Genomic DNA, 20,576 nt, shown 5'->3' on the forward strand with positions numbered 1-20,576 from the left:
GGACGTACGCTTTTATATAAACATCCAGGAGTAGGATGGCTGGGGCATCTGGTAGGCACATCCTCAACTTAAGAAACTGCCGTGAACTGTCCTCAGAACTGACTGCACTGTTCGCACCCCATCCTCAGAGGGCGCGCTCCATTCCTCCACCACACTGCCAACACCTCACGGGCTTGCTGTGCTCATTTTAGCATTCTAGCGGCTGTGCCCGACTTCTCATTTGCATTCCCCTAGTGATTAACGGTGCTGAGCACTTTTCCACATGCATAGTTGACATCTTTTTTGGTGAAGTGTCCATTCAAATATTTTGCCCATTTAAAAGAACTGTTTTTCCTCCTTGTTGAGTTTTGAGGGTCTTTGTATATTGTGGATACAGGTCCTTTATCAGATACATGATTTGCAAATATTTCCTCCCTGTCAGTGACTTTATTTCTCATTCTTTTAACAGTGTCTTTCAAAGAAGTAATTTTTAATTTGATGAGGTCCAATTTATCAATTTTTCCTTTTATGGAGAGTGCCTTTGGTGTTGTATCTAAGCAACTGCCTACCCCAACTGCCAGGATTTTCTTTTGTTTTCTTCCAGAACATTTACACATTGAGGCCTATGACCCATTTTGAGTTAATTTTTGTATGTGGTGCAAAATATGAAGCTCATTTGTTTGTTTTTCACATAGGGATATCCAATTGTCCCAGTACCATTTGTAAAAAACACTATTTCTTTACTGAGTTGGCTTTGAGCCTTGGTCAAAAATCAGTTGTGACTGACAATGAACAAGTAGAATTTGAAATTAAAAACACAATACCATTTACATTAATACCTCCAAAAATTAAATACCTAGGTATAAATCTAACAAAATATGTACAAGACCTATATGAAGAAAACTACAAAAGTGATGAAGGAAATCAAAGAAGAATCAAATAAGTGGAGAGCTATTCCATGTTCATGGGCAGGAAGACTCAATATTGTCAAGATGTCAGTTCCTCCCAACCTGATCTATAGATTCAGTGCAAACCCAATCAAAATTCCAGCAAGTTATTTTGTGGATATTGTGAAACTGATTCTAAAGTTTATCTGGAGAGGCGAAAGATCCAGAACAGCCAACACAACATTGACAAAGAACAAAGTCAGAGGACTGATCTTACCTGACTTCAAGACCTACTGTAAAGCTACAGTAATGGTGATATTGTGATTTATAACAAATATATATTTGGTCATTCAGATGAACAAAATATATTTCTCATATGCAGTTGGTCTTTGTCCACAGTTTCTGGCTCACAGCTCCTAATACCCTTGGAATTTCAAAGTGATGAGAGCCATAAAGGTGTCTTTTGTTATGTTAATGAGATGACTTGTAACTCACCTGAGAATGAGGGCTGGCTGCCAGTGGAGCCAACCTCATGATTAGGGGGTTGGAATTTTCAGTGTCACCCACCCTGACCTTAAGGGAGGGGAGAAGGGCTGGAGATTGAGCTCAAACACCAATGGTCAATGATTTAATCAACCATGCGTTTGTAATGAAGCCTCCATAAAAACTCAAAAGGAAAGGTTTTAGAGAGGTTCCGGGCTGGTGAACACGTGGAGATGCAGGGAGAGTGGTGCACCCGGACAGGGCATGGAAACTTCGTGCCCTTCCCACACACCTTGCCCTACACATCTCTTCCACCTGGCTGTTCTTGAGTTGTATTCTTTTATAATAAACCGGTGATCTAGTAAGTAAAATGTTTCTCTGAGTTCTGTGAGCCCCTCTAGCAAATTAATCGAACCAAGGAGGAGGTGGTTGGAACCTCTGCTCTACAGTTGGTCAGCAAGAAGCACAGGAGACAACCTGGACTTGCAAGTATCATCTGAAGTGGGGGTGGGGGGTCTTGTGGGACTGACCCCTTAACCTGTGGGATCTGATGCCATCTCCAGGTAGACAGTGTCAGAACTGAGTTGAATTGTAGGACCCCCAGCTGGTGTCTGAGACTTGCTTATTGGATGTGTGGGGAAACCCCCTTTGCCACACACATAGTGGAATTGGGTCCAGAACCCAAAAAGTAACAAAGACAGTGTGGTGTTGCAAAACAACAGACAAACAGAGCAATGGAAGAGAATACAGAACAGAGAGCCCAGAAATAGACCCGCACAAATATAGTCAACTGATCTTTGACAAAGGAGCAAAGGCAGTACAACGGAGCAAAGATGGTCTTTCCAATAAATGGTGCTGGAACAACCGGACACCCACAGGAAAGAAATGAGTCTAGACACAGACCTCACACTCTTCACAAAAATTAACTCAAAATGGTTCACAGACCACATTATTTTTAATTTTCTTCTTTTCCCCCAAAGCCCCAGTAGATAGTTGTATGTCATAGATGCACATCCTTCCAGTTGCTGTATGTGGGACGCGGCCTCAGCATGGCCAGAGAAGCTGTGTGTCAGTGCGCGCCTGGGATCCGAACCCAGGTCGCCAGCAGTGGAGCGTGTGCACTTAACCGCTAAGCCATGGGGCGGGCCCATGACCACATTATTTTTAAAATGCAAATATTGATTATCCAAAATGTTAACTGAACTGTGAATATGACCACAAAAGCAGGAAACTCTTTGTTTTCTCTGGGAGCAAACCGTTTTAAAATGTCCCAGTGTGTAGCACACGACACACATCAGTCCACCCCAGGAGCCCATATATAAAGTACACAAGCAAAGCTGAGATGCGTGTTTTGAAGGACGGCAGTGTGGGAAGCCCGGAGCCTCCTGTGTACAGGCACACCTTTTTCCCCTCAAGGAGGCCTCTGAAACACTTGTTTATAGCACCTTAGTCCTTCAAGGAGTGCTGTGGAGCACCTGAGTAGGAATGGGGACAAAATCCAACTGTTTCTGAAAAACAGAGGAGTGAATCCCGCGTGAGTGAGGCGGCGTACAGGCCTGCGGGACGGGAGGCCTTACCGCGCCATCTTGTCGCTGCAGGACATGGTGAGCAGCCTCTCCCCCTGCAGCACCCCGTCCCACGTCTGGATGCTTGCGTTCGATCGGACTGGAATCGTCCCCTCGCCAGACTCTATTTTCGTCCGCAACTGTCCTCTGGCTTTACGATTCGGATGTCTGTCTGCTGGTTCTACGAGAGAAAAACAGGGTGAAAGAACCCATAGGAAGTAAACCATCTATTTAATTCACCGAGAGGCACATCTAACAACACCCTATAAATTTAACATGTAGTTTATGCCTGCATGTGCATATGTTTATTCTACAAATATAAGATGTATGTACAATATAAGTAGTAACATTGGACAGGAAGGATTTAATACAAACCAAATTCGAGAAAGTGTCTCCTTAGGGGCTGGGGAAAAAGAGGGGATCCATTTTAACCAAAACGATTTATTTCTATCATTAAAAATGAGCAGAAGCAAACAAGACAAAATACTAATTTGCTAATTCTAGGTAATGGATATTTGGGTGTTTGTTGTATTTTTTCCCTGTATTTTTAAATTTTCAAAAATAAATCTATAGAGACGCAGAGATAAATCCATAAGGAAGCATGCTCAAATGTCCAGACTGACTGTCTCTGGATTACAGAAATATGGGTGATCTAAATTCTCTTTCTTAGATTTTAAAAATATTTAGCAATTTTCCACAGTGGGCATGTGTTGCTTTTATAATTAATGAAAATAATGTAATCTAACACTCTATTTGGAATAAATAATGCCTAAGCTTGGGAGAAGGGAGTTACAAGTTACTATAAACAGAAGCACTAACTCATATGCTCAGAAGGATGGAGAAAAATGTGATAGCAAAGGGGTCTCACTTTTCATTAGTCTGTTCCTGGGTTACACATGTGTTACAGCACAGTTCATCAGGGACATGATGAGGATGGACCTCTCTGATTTAGAGATACAAATCATCCAAATTTAAACACTGAAAACAATTCTGATCTAATATCCTCACTCTATTCTAATTACTTAGTCTATCTGAATCAACATTTTTCATTCATTCAAATTTTGTAACTAAATTATTAATCGAAAAGAAAAATCTCATGCTTTTATATACTTCTATCAGATCCACATTCGAGGCTGAAATTTAAGAAAAAAGAAAAAAAAGAATATTAGTATAGGTTTATTATTTTATCTGTTACTCATACTCACGAATTTTCGTGAGAAACTGTCAACTGTTGAGAACCTAGTCTCCTACCTTCCAGGATTGGTTCATGTGGGGAGAAAATTCTGGCATCTCCGCATGGAGAGGTGCTGATATACAGATGGAACTGCACATTCTCCTTCAGTCTAAAGCCTCCTCGCTCTGATTTCTGAAAGATGGATCTCTTTTGATCATCTTTGTTACTGAAAGGAAACAAGTTGCAAAAATACACATAAAAGCTGTATAAGTTTGTCAAAATTTAGTCCATCAGTTCACACTGGTTTTCAAAGGCCAGTATTTTCAAGGGTCAAGATAAGCTTGAACCGGAATATTTATTTTACATGTTTATGATAATTAACATAGTTCTTGTCCACTCAATAACAGACATGTCATCGACACACGAGTAACCTTTCCTTGTCCTCATTTACATCCTCATTTATGACTTTGAAACAGAAAGACTGCGTGAGAAGCAGCTTTGTGAAGACAAGTTAGGCATAGCGACCAGAATAAAAATGACCGTCTTTACCAGGCAGTTCAGTTCTACTTATATTCATATTGCTTAAAAGAAAAGCACAAGGTCTTGAACACAGACTTTGAATCCATGACTATGTTATGTATATGTACATACGTACGTGTATGTGTGTGTGTATGTGTGTTATAATTTAGCCAACTCGATCTTGTAGCTTGAGCATCATGGGAAAATGGGATCCAACCTCATTGTTACCAATAAAGTTACTATTTTGAGAATTTTTCAGTAATTACCAAACAATAAAAGGTTTTGCAATATTTTCTGATGGGAAGGGAATATTTTTTAAAAACAGCTTCTTTTACTTATTTACTTCTAAACTTACTTTAAGTAAAGCTCAAGTTGTGTATAAAGAAATCTAAGCAAGGATCTTCGAGATATTATTTCCGCATGGCAGTCATTCAATGCAAGGCCACGATCACTCATGTATTCGCCATTAATACATTTTGTTCCTGTGGAAACACTTATCACTTTGGCATCTTTAACATCTGTGCCTGAAAAACAAAAGAGGAGTTATTCCTCGTAATTGCCAGTAATGCATGCCTGACTGTGCCCCCAGGGTGTGACAGACGACTTGACTTCTGAGGGGTCAGTACCCTTACCACCTAATTCTTACCTGTGCAGACTTATGCACTGCAAACGGCCTCTCACTGAGGACTTGCTTTGAGATATTTCTGGGAATTAACCTTCCTCACTACTTAGTGTAAAGATTCTAAACTTAAGAAAGTTATTTCCTCCAGAATGCAATAGTATTTTCTTGAACATTCCCCACTGGATACAGGTAGGAAGCACTGTAAAGGTAGACTAATGGGTCCGGTAATTAATTCTGAAATTAATATCAAAGCCCTCAAGAGGCTAGAGAAATGGCTTACAGACACCTAGAGAAGCAAGAAGGAAAACAGAAGTCACTCCCAGAGTGTCGGTTAGGGATCTCTGTCACCGTTTAACCGTGAAACCATCCACACTGGGGTACTTCCACAGAGCGGTCACTCTGAGAGTAAATCTGTTGACAGACCAGGTACCACAGTCGTGGTGCCAGACCCTGAATGTGGCCTGACAACAGACTGCTCTCACTGTCAGCTAAACGAATGGTGTGCCCGCCATGGGAGGCACAGGCTGGTCCACCAGGTGAGGTATTTTCATTCCACTCCCACAGCGTCCTCTGGGGTGCGTGCTATCAGTGTCCCAATCCTGCAGATGAGGACGCCCAGGCACAGATGGGTCAATAGCCTGCCCAGGGCCATTCAACCAGTGGGAGCGAGAGCTGTGCGTCTGACTCAGAACTGCGTGCCAAGTGTGGGGTGGTGCTGCCTGCAGGTGTGAACTGTGGCTCCGAGCAAACGGACCCCACTGAAATACACACTAGGGTGCAAAATACTCCCATGAGGTAACTGCCTCTTCTAAGGTGGGTAAAAAACTGGATGAAAGAACACCACCAGCTCGCTCACTCTGGCCACCGGAAGAGGTTCAGAACCTCACTGAGGAACTACTCTATTCAGTAGCTGAAGAGTCACCTTTTAATAATGTAAAAGATAACAGTAAAGAGAGAGGGAGAAGAGGGAGAAAAATAAGAGGCACCAAGTATCAGAATAAAAACTGGACCCAAGTTAACATCCAGAGTCCTTCATCCTGTCCGTCAGACACTGTCTGGGCTGTGCCAGAGTAAACGCGTCACAAGGAAACGCTTGCAGTGATTAAAACAGAAGCCATGTTTTCTGGGGCTCCAAGGGGAGGATCAACGCTGAGGACTGCAGAACTCTGTGCTGTCCATCAGCAGATGGAGGTGAACGACCTCGGGAGAAAAGGACAACAGCCACCTACACGGAGAACCGGGGTTTTCTCCCAGGCTGGTGGAGGTAGACAGATAAACCATCCCCAGCTCCCTCTCTCTTGGGGCGCTGGCTTCCTGCACGCAGCCAGCCAGGCTCGGCCAGCTGGGCTGAGCAGAGGCCGCCAGGAGAGAGGGCCCCACATGACCGGGGGTGGCGGGGTCCTCTCGCCCAGCCCCGCCGAAGGCATCCTGGCACTGGTTGCCATTTCCTGTTCCTAAGAGTGATCCACGAGAGACCCTGCTCAGAGTGCTCACTCCCGATGTGGGAAGAGGATTCAGGGAGGGTCCCTTTTGCTGCTGGGAACACTAGACCAACTGAATAGGTTTCTTCTGCCACCCCAAAGTGTGCCTTCCCCCGTGGGTTTTCTACTGCCAGTGCTTCCCCTACCCCCGATAAAGTCACACAGAAACTTATCTGGCGGCATGAACGTTAGCTGATAAATCAAATACGCCACACTTTCGAATGAAGTAAGAATTAGTAAGTGTAGTTTTCCAGAGGAGATCAAGAACATTCACATAAGATTATAGGAATCGAATATTAATATAGTTTGCTTTCTCTAAATGAAGACAACTTAGGTTAAAAAGATGTACATTTGGGGAAAAATGTTTGGAAGCGAAGTTCCTACACTCGCACGTGGTGGACATTTGAAGAAGGAAGAAACAGTCAAGGCGTCACAGAGACTTTAACAGACCAATGTGTTTACCTGTCGTCATGACGATTCCGGCAAGAACTTTTCTGCGCGCGTGAGGGGAGGAGAAGTTGTCCGTCAGATCACCAAACTTGTCCAGAACCAGGCGGGCCACAGCATCCGCTAACACCTGAGGAACAAGCAGGGGGTTAGGGGAGCGGCCTGCACCTGCCCGCCAATGTCACCTCGTGCTCCCCATCAGAGAGATGACACAGATGGCTTCTCTTCTGGAAAATCACACAGGTAAATCTGGCAAACAAGTGTGTGCGTGCCTGTGTACACACGTGAATTTGTTTCCTCCAAATGTTCCTGGGAAGCAGCCACCCAGGGAGCATGTGAGGCACTGCTGGACTCCTGTGATGGGGTCTCAAGGACAGGGAGAGTCCAGAGACCGGCCAGGAGAGCCAGCGCTCGTGCTCACGCCGTCCCTCCGATCCTCACAGCACCAGCCCTGCCCTCGGCTTCCTCCGCAGAGCAGCGAGAGTGCCTTCCCAGGGCATCTGCCTCCTGCCTTCCCCTGCTCTGCGCCCGCCCAGGGCTCTCTCGGCCGAGGGCGGCCCTCGGTCACACAAAAGCGACAGGGCTTTTGGAGGAAGTGAGGGCGCTCCTCTTCTCGACCACAGGAGACGCTGCCCGGTCAGCTCAGGGGCTGGCAGGGCCGGGAGCACACCCTGGGGTGTGACACGCAACATCGCGGGCAGAGAAAGAGGGCAATGTGAAGCATGGTCAAGTGAAGGAATCACTGAGCTCTGCACAGCACTGCCCTCTCAAAGGTGCCTGTCAGACCTGTCTCAGTTACGTCAACATCTGACACAAACCAGCCTGGCTCAGTCACTCTCTCAGAAGCTCGCGCTGACCAGAATGTGTAAGGGCATCTGTCACTGAGATCAAATGACATCGGAATGTACTAAAGGCTACACTCAAAGAGAAGGTGCTGTATGTGCTGTTGGGAACATTCGATTGGTGTGTCACCAGATCAGACAGCCACCTGTACTAAAGGGAAGTCTTGTCAGAAGCAAACACACATGTCAGAGTTTGGACATGGTCTGACGATGCCTCTTGGATATAATGAACCCACAGTGCTCTGGAAACAGTGCCTGACGGGAGGTGTGTGTAAGGAGCCATGTTAGACCCACATCCCACCAATCTCACACTCGTGACAATCCAACAGCTGAATACAGTGTCTCCAGGTTGGCCTCTGATAAAATACTTGCAAAAGGAACAGGAAAGTCACTCATCCTAAATCATGACTTATTCGGAAAACACAGAGCTGTCAGGATGTTTTCCTCCTGTCACTGCACCAGCAAACACCAACGGGCCCTGGAAGACAGTGCTCAAGACCAGACGCAGGGAGTGTGGACAGAGATCCAGAGGCAGGGCCCGTGGCCTCACCTTGCACCCTCGACAGAGGCATCAATGCCACAGGGGTGAGCCCAGGAAAGACAGAAACACAGCACGCGTGACCAACATGATGGCGAGGGCATCAAAGATAAAGGACGTTCCAATTTATACAGAAGGAAAATACTAGGAGAGGTTATGGATAAGCCAGAGGAAATAAAAGTCTCCGTGTCATATTCGTATAAGGGTAGGCAAGTCTCCAGATTTTCAGGGAGAAGCAGACAAGTTTAACTGCAGATTCAGACACTCAGATGGAGGCTGGGCACTAATGCAGACACTTGCTGTCAGAGGTGGGCATCTGGGACACACACATGGCTCTTCCATCCCCTAAAGAAATCACTATCTCCTTCTTACGGGTAATGAAGCGACTCTCCCTCTAAATTCTAGGGGCAGATATAATAACAAAAGCAACATGCTCTTAAAAGTCACACCCACCCCACCACAGCCCCAGGCTGCACCGCTTCCTGCAAGGACACCCGGGAGCTGAGAGGCCGGCTCAGAGCTGAGCTCCGCACTGAGACGCCCGGTTAGTAACAGAAGTCACTGCCGACAGGGTGCTCTGCACTCATCACGTGGGCACTGTCGTCTGAGTTTTGAATCCTTGAATGCCACCATGAACAGCATGAAGGCAAAAAGTCCTAAGCCCAGGGATGGTGGGCCCAGGTCCTGCAAGGGTTACTCTGGGAAAACGGTAAGGGTTTTCACCCATCCTAGAATGTACCTTTGGAGATTCCTAGCGGGAAGACAACGGAGCCCAAAAATAGGGACCGATTCTGCAAAGGCCACCCCCAGGTCCTACATCCTGAGCTACGGTGGGGGCTCCGGGAGACACCGTGGCGGGGGCCACTGTGAGCAGAGGTGGGGGAGACAGAGCTCCGCCCCCCTTGCTGGCCCTGGACCACAGAGGTCCAGAAACTGCTGCTCAGCACCTGCTGAACTCGGGGCAAGCAGCATCGGGTGGGTCTGAGACAGCCCCTGCCTACCCACACCCTCTCCCCTTAGGCTGAATTCCAACAGATGCCCTTCCGCAGCGAGGCTCCACACAGCCTCCCAAGCAAGGATCTCTGGTCACTGTTCCACACCAAAGTCACAGAACCAGGCCTGGGGAGCAGGCTGCGACTGCCACGCACACACACGCATGCCCACGCATGCAAATGCATGCATACACATGCAGAGGGGGACCTCTGTCTGCCACCCCTCTGCGGTGTCATCCATCTAAACACCTAGAAACTCGGGCATCTGGGATTCACAGCACTCGATGCGATTCCAGTCGTCTCACTCATGACTCTGTTGACGCTGAGGGAAGACGGGTCACATCAGGCACTATTTTGAACTCAGGCTGAAATATTTTAGCAAATAGTAAAACTGAAAATAAAAAATCACTTGGGAACTAGTGCCACCAATTTGTAAAATTATAAATGGACTAAAGTTCTAATGAATAATGTTAACAAGAGGTTATTGTAGGGAGCAATTACTTGGTTAATAAAAAAAATCAGTAAGATACTTTGAATATGTTACTTTATACTGATGTTGCATTTGGTTGCTTTAGGCAAAATTAAATAAATATCCTTGTTTCAAAACTGAGAACTGCTGGTCATCTCAGGCGAGGTGACAACTGCACAGAAGCTCCTCTAGCTGTGCTCAAAGGCATGAGAGGCAGCGTGCCACTCCGGGACTCTTCCAAGAGAACACAGCCCAGCCTGTCTTGTCAACCTGGAGGCTTTCATATTTTCTGATCAAACCAGTGTATGTTTTATTTTCAAATTCAATAACATTTTGAAACAAAGGAATAAATCGAGAAGTAGGTCAGATTTTTCTCCCTAAAAGAATAATTTTTACAATGGACTACAAGATTTTTGGATCTCCAAGAAAAGAAGCAATACGTAATCAAAGTTCTAGGATCTAGAGATGACAGCTATGCTATTTCTCCTTCACTCTTCCTCCCTCACGTGAGCCGACCTGAGCCAACCCAGAGATGTTCCCTCTCTTCAGCCTGATTTTATGGAAGGAGTTGTCCACGATCATACTTAAAGAGTGGCCGCCCACCTCCGGCCGAGCAGGAAATTCCAGGCACAGAGACTCCCAGGCACCTGATGGACTCCGGACTATAGCTGAAGGCCCCCTCACGCCCCTCACCTCCCTGACATGTGGCCCCTCTCTGCCTGGACGGGCTCCTCAGCCTCAGGAACACAGCCACCAGCCAGTCCTGGAGGAGCCACGAGGCCCTGACACTCTGGCCCAGACTGGGGTTTCAGCAGCTGACCAGCCAGCCTCACATATCTCATACCCAGGATTCCCAGATAAGACCTTGAGGGAAAACAGCACTGAGCTGGGGTGAGGGTCCAGCACTCCGGCCTACCCTTCCCTCTTCTCTGACAAGGCTGCTGCAGGATGTGGGACGTGGGTCACTGTCACCGTAGGGTGGGCCACACAAGGGAGGGACCTGCAGACTACTGTGGAGTGAGGCTCAGCGTGGAGAGCGCTGACATCACTGCTCCGGGGGACGGGGCTTCAGGTGTCCCCACCCTGCATGTGATGGCCGTGGACGGGCTTCCCAGTGACCACATGACCACTGCAAGCAGGAAAGGCCGCCTAGGGCCAGACTTACAGTAACTGTTCGTGTGAGGACAGAGTGATGTAAGATGGGAAGCCACAGTGACAATGAAAACCAAACCCCGTCTAAGAGCATCATGGGGACACGACCCTGTGTAAGGCAGCAGCCTGCGTCCTCACCTGTGGTAAATGTAACTGAAGGCCCTCGCTGGGGATGGGCTGGCGAGATGGCGTTTGATCCAAGTGCAAATTAAAGATGGTTGCCAGGGCGGACTGTGCGGCCCGGGCCTTGGCGAGCTTTTTGTTCCTTCCCGAGCCTTCAAAGAACTGCCCATCCACGACCACGGACATGACGAAGCTCTTGGCGTGGCTCTCCCCGCTCTCTGAGAGGAAGTCGTACTTCAGTCCTGGGCGCAGCTCGTTCAGGATCATCACGGGGTTCTTCCCGCTTGGGGGTGGGAACGGCGGTGGCACGGGGAGGGGAGGCTGGACCAGGCTCGTGGGCACCGGGGACGCCGACAAGCTGAGGTCTCCGCTGGAACTGAAGGAGTCATCGCCGTTGGAACCCAGGTAGAAGGGCACGTCTGACCTGTCCGGGGTCTCAAAGCCGTTGAAGAGCGTGTCAGGGAAGTCAGCCTGGTCAGACGTGAAGTCCGTGTTGGTGGACAGGGTCCTCCCCATGGCCAGATGGGCCTCGGAGGCGTTGGGGAACTGCACGAAAGAGCGCAGGGCCTTCTCGGCAGCATGCAGTTTGGCCTTCTTCTTTGTGGGGCCAGAGCCCTCGAAGACTTGCCCGTTCACTTCGACGGACATGACGAACAGAGGCGCGTGCACGGGCCCCGTCTGGGACAGCAGCATGTACTGCAGGCCCGGCTTGATCTCGTTCAGCTGCATCAGGGCGTTCTTCGGCAGGGCGGGCCCTGGCGTCCTCCTCCTCTTCTTCAGGCGGAACCTGGCGTGCCCATTGCTGCCCTCCTCCAGGGGCCGCTTCCTGCTGGCGCCCCCACCGCCCCCGTTGGAGAGCGGGGCGCCCTCGCCAGGCCCCGGTGCGCCGCCGTCCTTGGGGGGCACGTTGTCCAGATTGCAGTTTTCCTTAACATCTGTGCTGCTTGAACCTGCGGTGCCCAGAAAGAGTAACTTACAACGCCTTCGTTGCAGGATCTTGTAAATGCAAAATTTATAGATTCCTTTATCTCTCTTTGTAACTGGTTAAGTGATGTGTGCTCATACATTTTATTCCCTCTGTAACGTGAAGAACTACACATTTAACCGAAGAACTGCCAGCCTAAATTGAAACGAGTAATTCGGCATTTTGCTAAATGGTGCCTAATCTTGTTTCTATTTAGTATCACCAACTGCTTTTGCATTAAAAGGCGAATTTTTAAAATAATTTTTTCCACAAGAATATTCTGAAGCATTTAGAGATACTTCATTCAAGCTTATCAAAATGTGGGATGATAAATTAATCCAGAAAGACCTTACATTAATGAGTCTAATATCAGTATTGACAAAAACGTAGATCTTATTTTAGCATTTTCCTCCTTTCCAATGTCATTTACTCTCAGGCTATACTCACACTGGGCTTTAAACCGCAGCGTCTCCTAGGAGAGGTAACGTTATTTAACATACGCATTCACAAGTTAATTAGTTTTTCAGGTTTAAAATATTCAATCAATATATGCAGTTATTTGATTTAGTTCATGAATCAATCTTAGAAAACTGCCTATATAATTATGTAAAATATCCTGGCCTTTTAGAAATTGTTTTTGAAGGATAACACTTCATTTCTAGCATTCATTTAAAATTTTTTCATTATATATGGGGATTGATTTACTTCTGAATTCTTAATACATTTCATGATAGAAAAAATATATGAGGAGAAGATACGAAATTGAAGCTGCAGGCAGGCTAAAACTTCCTAACTTAAGCTAGTAATTTTTTCCTTTTTTAAAACAAGTATTTGATGGATTTACAGAATAACCTGGTTATCCTACCTTTTAAAAGTAGTTTGTATTTAAAATTAATAAAGATAATTTTAGAACTCTAAAAGTTCATGGCAAAAGAAATATGATTTTAATCTCAAAAAGGGGAATAAAAAAGTGTTCACTTTTCCCTCTAAGTTTATCAAGATTTTTAAAAGAGAGAAAAACAAACAGTTCCTCGTTTTCCTGGTTAGTTTCACAGGCCACCTGCCGCATGAAGCGCAGGACTAACGACCACAGGGCTTTACAGTGTTGTTGGTATGACTGTATTTAAAGACCTACCACTAGCTCTTGAAAATCCACAATAAGTCTTTTAAGGAACCAAAATATTTTTACAATGTAAACCACTTTACAATTGCTCCAATATGGTGACCCTAGGGTCTATTTCTAATACATAATGTCAAAGTAGATTCTCATGCTGAGCAAACTGAAAAAACGGTGGAAATGTTCATCAGCTCTACCCATGGGAGGGCTCAATGTGACAGAAAGCAGGGGTCGTTGGCTGCCAATCCCCGCAGTTAAAGTTCTCGAATCTCCAGGGCTGTCGTCACTCAGCCTCTATATAAAGAGTAACCCTGGTTTAAGCACCACCCAAGGGAAAACTGATTCTGCACTGTGGCAGAGATAGGAGATTGGTCAACTTTCTCTACAGAAAACCTCTCTCCCAAATACTCCTGACACACACACCACTTCTCCCAGTTGACAAAGCTGACGGAATGGACACTAAATTTTCATTTATAACATCCTCCAGCAAAAGCTCGATAGGTTACTCCTTTCGGTGCTCAAAGGAAACAGAAGATTAAAGAGGGCAGAGCAAGAGAGAGAATGGAGATTAACAAGTGAGCAAGAGCATTAGACACTGGACAACTGCTTACATTTGATGTTGTGGCTAGACAGAATTATCAATATGGAAAATCAAATCATTATAAATATATTCTGACATGCATTTAATCAAATATTTATAACCTTTGAAACAACCAAATGCATTCCCTCAGGAAATAAAAATAATATTGGATCGACAAATAATCTTGATATAAGAAAAATATACTTTCTATAAGATAGTTCACATAAATTCTAAGTTCTTATTTGCTTCAGCAGCACTGAAATAATTCTCATATTCTGTTTTATTAAAAATGCTACTATGTAAAGGAAAACAAATATTAAAATTGGAGAAAGACATTCCCTATCACAACTCTTCTTAAATAGATGCTTTCTCTTTACATATCATGCTACTTTATTTCATAAATGTGAATATTAATCATGATAAAACTTTTCATTGCTTTTGAAATGACAAAATACAGGACTGGCATTTTGAAGTTTCAGCACTAGAACCAGTAGCTTATTTCCCCAGGAAAATCATCCAGCAGGATTCTTTGTCTTGGTAGGTTACCACAGGATCGGTCTGGGGAGAGCTGTATCATCTACACACCGTGCAACAGCCCATAGTCCCGACAGACAGGAGGTGGGGAGACACCTGCACGCACACTCGTGATGTGGAATACTGCACGGGCAGAGCCAGAAGTGGCCAGTGGAAGTGACCAGTGAAAACATAAGGCTGGGTTCTAAAAAGACCTCGAGAGTAGGCTCTGATGGGGATGCCAGCCTGAAGAGAGCACCCACCAGGCACCGGAGGCCACTCACTCATCAGCAGGAGGGAGAGCACACTGCCACATGGTTCTGGAACGGCAACTGGTCATGGTTCCTCACGCTCGCATCCCACAGGGACCGACCGACTTCAACCAAGGAGACACTTCCTGGGAGGTTCGTATACCTAAGCCCAGCCCGCTCCATGTTCCCCACAACAACACTAGAGGAGCAGTCTGTGGCTCAGGAGTGCTCTCCCGGGTGCCCTGCCGGGTTATAGGAGTAGACAAGCCAGCTCCAAGGCCTCAAGGTCGGCTCTGGGTGAAGTCACAGGGAAATGGACTGAACTGTGTTCTAGTCAGCCATGAGTGCTCTCAATAAAGTGTGACTCATCAGTTAGGCCTGCATGTTCTTCCCTGGGAACAACCGAGCACGGACAAGTAAGAAGGTACACGTGTACGTATATCAGAAAAACGACACCTCTGTTGCAATTTCTCTGCTAAAAGCTCCCAACTTCTGTGGGAGCGTTTAAACCTTATTTAAATGCATTGCTATCTGGGATTAAAGGTAAAACAGCAGAGAGAGAAGTACAATCATCAAACTTTTCCTGGAGAACAACGCTGCGAGAGGGGAAGCTGGCTTACCCCTGGGCTCTCGGTTCCCCCCCAGACAGTGTGGAAAGGAGAAGGCCCAGAGGTGAGTTTCGGGCCACGACAGCCCGAAGGGTCATTGAAGTCTCTGGAAACTTAAGATCAACTGACTCATGTGAACCCCCTTCCCTCAAGATGCAGGGAGAACCCACTGTATTGGAAGGGAAAAATTTACGTACTGTTATCTCAAATGACCAGGTATTTAAATCAATTCTCAGAGGTCGTCTTAGATTTGCACAGATGAAAATCCAGATCATTAGTGTGAGAACCACGCTGTGACTTAGCATGAAACCCTGCAGCTTCTAGGTCCTTGTAGACAGAAGCTATACATCTAGAGGCCCGTGTTCTACGTCCAGGTAGATGCGTGATGGCCCCAGGACTATAAGAAGGAATGAAAAGTCTGGACACAGGGCTGTAAGGAAAATGTCCACAGTAAATACTGATACCTATTGTAGAGACTATATCAAAAGTTAAAAACATGCCACTCTTAATAGCCCATATAATAGGAAAAATCACTTTCCCCAAATTGGTCTCACTAAATAAATTTACAAAAACATTTCTAATGAAAAATTAGCTACTTGATACTACATGATAGGCCTAGATCTTACTCATGTTTTCTTCATCTTCTAAATCCATGGCAAAATACTTTTGAGGGTTTCTTGACTGGCGGAGACTGTTTCTGTCTGAAAGACAGCAAAAAATAACATTCAGTGTGTCCATTGTATGAGTAATAGGAGGTAAGTCTACCCTATGGAAACGATTACAACATTATTACAAACTAAAGAAAAAAATCATAAAACAAGGATGGTTAGGTCTGCCACCCGGGACACAACGTTCTGATGCTCCCACCTCTTCCCCAAAGGATTCCGGGTGAGGAGGGACGACCGAGGGTGGGAAGCAATCATAGCGAGGAAGATTTGGGGCCAGCCGCAGGGACTCAGCGGCCACTCTGAGGAGGGTGGCCTTGATGCCAGGGGGTCGGAGGCCATGGAGAGCTCCAAACCAGGGAGAGGGTAATGACATCTACGTCTTAGAAAGACCTTCCCTGTAGGATGGACTGAAGACGCACCACATCACGACACATAAGGACAGGACTCAAACACGACTCTAACTCACTCACCATGTGATCTGTGCTCTGGGTGGACTTTTCATTTGGGTTATAAATAAAGTTTTAGCACAAGAACAAACACCCCACAGTATTTCACTTCACTACTTCTCTTTCATCTTGAATAGTATCTCATATGGATGAAACTAAAAAGCATGTAATTGTTTAACATCTGATATAACTTCTTAGCCATGTCTAACATTATTTTGTTGGCAGGAGAAACCACAGGAAATCCTCAAAGAACAATTACTCTAATTATCCAATTATCAACAAATTTAAGAGTTTCCTCTTCCTAAATATTTTGGCTATACTTTGCAAGATTGTACTAACATATAATCTGCAATAAGGAATCCCACCAAATTGCCATTGAGGAAAAAGAAGATTTGCAGATTCTGTAGCCACGTGTTGCTCTGTATAGAAATAGAATTTATATTATAAATCACTAAAAGGCAAATTCATTGCTTTTAGGGAAATGGTGACTAAAATGTGGTAAACTAGGCATATATCTTATGTATCTATCATATATCTAAAATATATAGAGTTTTCATGACAATATTTGTTAGTAACTTTGAATCTCACTGAAAATCTGGCAAATTTGTTGCTAAAAGTTAAATGGGTTTCTGTTTAGAACCCTTTATTCATGAAAGTGCTCCAGATAGTTTTACAAGCATTACTATTTCTATTCACTAATTACTTCAAGACATATTTTCTAAAAATCTATCATGTGCACAGCACAGTACTGGATACTACAAGAACCTAAAATGAATCAGACAGATTCTGCAAGTGAGAAATTTAATATAAATATTGTCTTGATAGCTGCTTTTATTAAGGAATTATTGTTAATCATTTTAGGTGTGGAAATAGCACTTATCTTTTAGTGACACAGACTGAGTATTTATAGATCGAATGATAATATCAGGGACTTACTTCAATCCTGTGTGGTGGGGAGAAAAGTAGGTGGCATGTGGATGAAACCACAGGGCATGGCTAGTAATTGTTGATGCCGGCTGATGGGCACGTGGGGTTCACTATGCAATTCTGTATCTGTTTTAATATTTCCATTACGGAAAGTTTTAATAAAAAGTAGTTTCCTTGAGGTCTAGAATGGGAAGTAAGGCGCAGGTGCTCCACGGGGCCTCTTGGCTGGAGGGTCAGGTCGGGAAGATGGGCACGATGGGCAAATGAGGCTGGAGGAGGGGTCAGGTGGGCACACCGTGAAGACAGGAAACAGGTGGCAGGTAGGGCAGCACAGAGGCTGTGTGAGAAAGGCAATCACAAGGACTTCCGAGAAACAACACATACACTGTGCATAGCACTCTGTTCTTATGAGCTGAAATCCGGTTTTAAAACAGGCAGAAGGGACTTGCTCGGTCAGAAGATGGGTAGATGTCCTTTTCCCTTTTCCTCCCACTAAGTATCACTGAAAACCCCGGATGTTACATATAAGGCTCCGAAGGCTGGAAGGAAGAAGGCAGATCAGCCAGGGACCCGAGGACCCCCGGTCTTCTTTTTGTATCATTATCCCAGACTTGGAGCTGAAGAAGCCAGTAACCTGGAAACACCAACAGGCACAGACAAAAAAAGTCTCCAACAAAAGCTGCTTTCTCTGGCCAAAGGACCAGGAGAGGAAAAGCTCAGCAGAGCAGGAAACTGACAGACAGGAAGAGCCAGACCCCACTCTCCCACTCAGCAAGGATGAGGGGGAGCCTCGACTCTCATTCCCACTGACCCCGTGCCCCCCACCCTGTAATGCAGAGTCAGGGAGGACGCATGGGGAGCCTGGACTTCCAAGCCCACTGGTAGTGAGGTAACAAGGTGCCTGTCTCCACCCTGCTGGGGTATCAGAGGAAGCCCAGTGGAGAGTCAGGACTTTCGCCCCCACCCAGCGGTGCTGGTGGAGGCCATGGAGGCGCAGCACCCCAGGAGTTGTCAGCAGAGGCCTGGTGGGGCACCGGAACTTACACCCCCGCCTGGCAGTAAGGAGGCAGCATCCTCCCTGCCCTAACAGCAGTGTGAGAGAAAGTCAGCTAAAACAGAAGGTTTAAGTAAGATTTAGAGTCTCATAACATAATATGTCCAGGTTTCAACAGAAAAATCACTCATCACGCTGAGTCAGGAATATCTCAAACTAAATGAGAAAAGACAGTCGATAGATGCCAACCTAGAGATGTTAGAACTATCTGAGAAAGATTAGAGCAGCCATCATAAAAAAGAAGAAAGTAGGAGGAATCAGTCTAACCGATTTCAACACTTACTGTATTGCTTTAGTCATCAAGACACGTGGTATTGCGAGGGATCAACAGGCAGATCACAATGGCACAGACAGAGAACCCCGGGACAGCCCCACACAAACGTGCCCAGCTGGGGAATCACAAGGTGCAATTCAATGGAAGAAGAAGCCTTGTCAGTGAATGGTGCTGGGCCATTACACATCCCAGTCCCACACCCTACACAAAAATTCACTTGAAATGGACCATGGGCTTAAACGTGAAAAACAAAACTATAACACTTCTAGGAAAATCATAGGAGAAAATCCCCGGCATCTACGGCTACGCAAAGCGTTTGCCGACTAGACACCAAAAGCATAATCCATAAAAGGAAAAACTGACAAATTGGACCTCATCAAAATTAAAAACTTTTGCTCTGCTAAAGAAGATGAAAAAGTAAGCTAGAGACTGGGAGAAAATATTTGAAAACTACATATGCAGCAAATAGAATATACAAGAAATTCTCAAAACTCAACAGTAAAACCACAAACAATCCAATTAGTAGATGGGCACAGACATGAAGAGACATCTCACTGAAGAAGAGGCACAGACGGGAAAAATACATGAAAAGATGTCCAACAACACGAGCCATTAGGGAAATGCAACTTAAAACCACACGAGATACCACTGCACACCCAGGAGAATGGCTAAAATGAAAACAGTGACAACCCCAAGTGCCGGGAGGACGAGGAGAAACTGGATCTCGCAGACACTGCTGGCGGGAATGCAAAATGGTGCAGCCACTCTGGGAAATGGTTTGGCAGTTTGTTCAAAAACTAAACATAGGCATTTATCCCATAGAAATGAATGCTTACATTCACATAAAAAACACGTTCAGGAATGTTTATAGCAACTTTATTCATAATAGCCCCAAACTGGAAACAACCCAGAAGCCCTTCAACAGGTGAGTGGTTAAACAAACTGTGGTCCATCCACACCATGGAACACTATGTGCCAATAAAAAGGAATGAACTATTGACATAGCAACACCCTGGATGGATCTCCAGAGAACTGGACTGAATGAAAACAGCCAACCCCAGAAGGTTACATACTATATGGTCCACTTATACACAACATTCTTGAAATGAGAAAACTGTAGGCATGGAGAACGGATTAGTGGTTCCCAGGCGAGGGCATGGGTGTGGCTATAAAAGCACAACAGGAGGGATCCTGGTGATGATGGAATGTTCTGGCTCTTGACTGTATCAAGGTCAACGTCCTGGTTGTGACAGTGCACTGTGTAAAGTGAACATGGGTTCTCTCTGTATTATTTCTTACAGCTACATATGAACCTCTATTATCTCAAAATAAAAAGTTTAATTAAAAAGTAGGCAGAAGGCACAGAATATACCCATAATTAATCAATGACTGGGGTGCTGAAAAGGCGGCTTCCCTGGACCTCTGGGACGAGGAAGAACACACTTGTCATGACAATGACGGTGAGTCTGAGCCACAGGAGAAGCCCGGCACTAAGGGGGTTCACCTGATTCGTGGAGCTCACCTTGTTTTCCTGCTCTTACATATTAAAATTCTAAAAAAGGACATGGAAAATGTCTCACAGTGGGAACTAATCAGGCTGTGCACAGTGGCCGGTGGTGTGCACATTAAGAATGGAAGCCAGAAATCTCTTGCAGAGCAGAAACCAACATTTTCAGCTTCTACAAATGCCAACTCTTGTACCAAAGGTTATAAAACAAAGCAAAACAGCAAATGCAAGCACTTTAGAGCATTTCACGTAACCATTTTTCTCTCATTCCAAAAAGCACCTCTTATGGCCTGAACTACAAACACATAAGAATTAAAACCCCATCAAAAATCCCATATGGAACAAAATTCCAGGAATGGCAAATTAAAGAAAAGCTTTATTCAACAGCAATATT

General features: G+C 45.4%; 1 protein-coding gene across 4 annotated transcripts in view; it reads right to left on the minus strand.

Annotated features, from left to right (window-relative positions):
• The window catches only part of ADARB1 (adenosine deaminase RNA specific B1), a 142,157-nt gene that overhangs the window by 30,823 nt on the left and 90,758 nt on the right, over positions 1 to 20,576 (minus strand). For all 4 annotated transcript variants that reach the window (XM_087417928.1, XM_087417929.1, XM_087417930.1 and 1 more), the window contains exons 3-8: positions 15,933 to 16,007; positions 11,289 to 12,223; positions 7,173 to 7,287; positions 4,963 to 5,131; positions 4,166 to 4,314; positions 2,927 to 3,095 (exon numbers count right to left, since the gene is read on the minus strand). In XM_087417928.1, coding sequence (XP_087274054.1) covers positions 2,927 to 3,095; positions 4,166 to 4,314; positions 4,963 to 5,131; positions 7,173 to 7,287; positions 11,289 to 12,223; positions 15,933 to 15,960 — 1,565 coding nt within the window. In that variant the 5' untranslated portion in view covers positions 15,961 to 16,007. The remainder of the gene's footprint in view (positions 1 to 2,926; positions 3,096 to 4,165; positions 4,315 to 4,962; positions 5,132 to 7,172; positions 7,288 to 11,288; positions 12,224 to 15,932; positions 16,008 to 20,576) is intronic.

The sequence above is a fragment of the Ceratotherium simum genome, chromosome 27 (genome assembly GCF_057802395.1).
Source record: "Ceratotherium simum simum isolate JZ-2026a chromosome 27, ASM5780239v1, whole genome shotgun sequence".
NCBI lineage: Eukaryota > Metazoa > Chordata > Mammalia > Perissodactyla > Rhinocerotidae > Ceratotherium > Ceratotherium simum.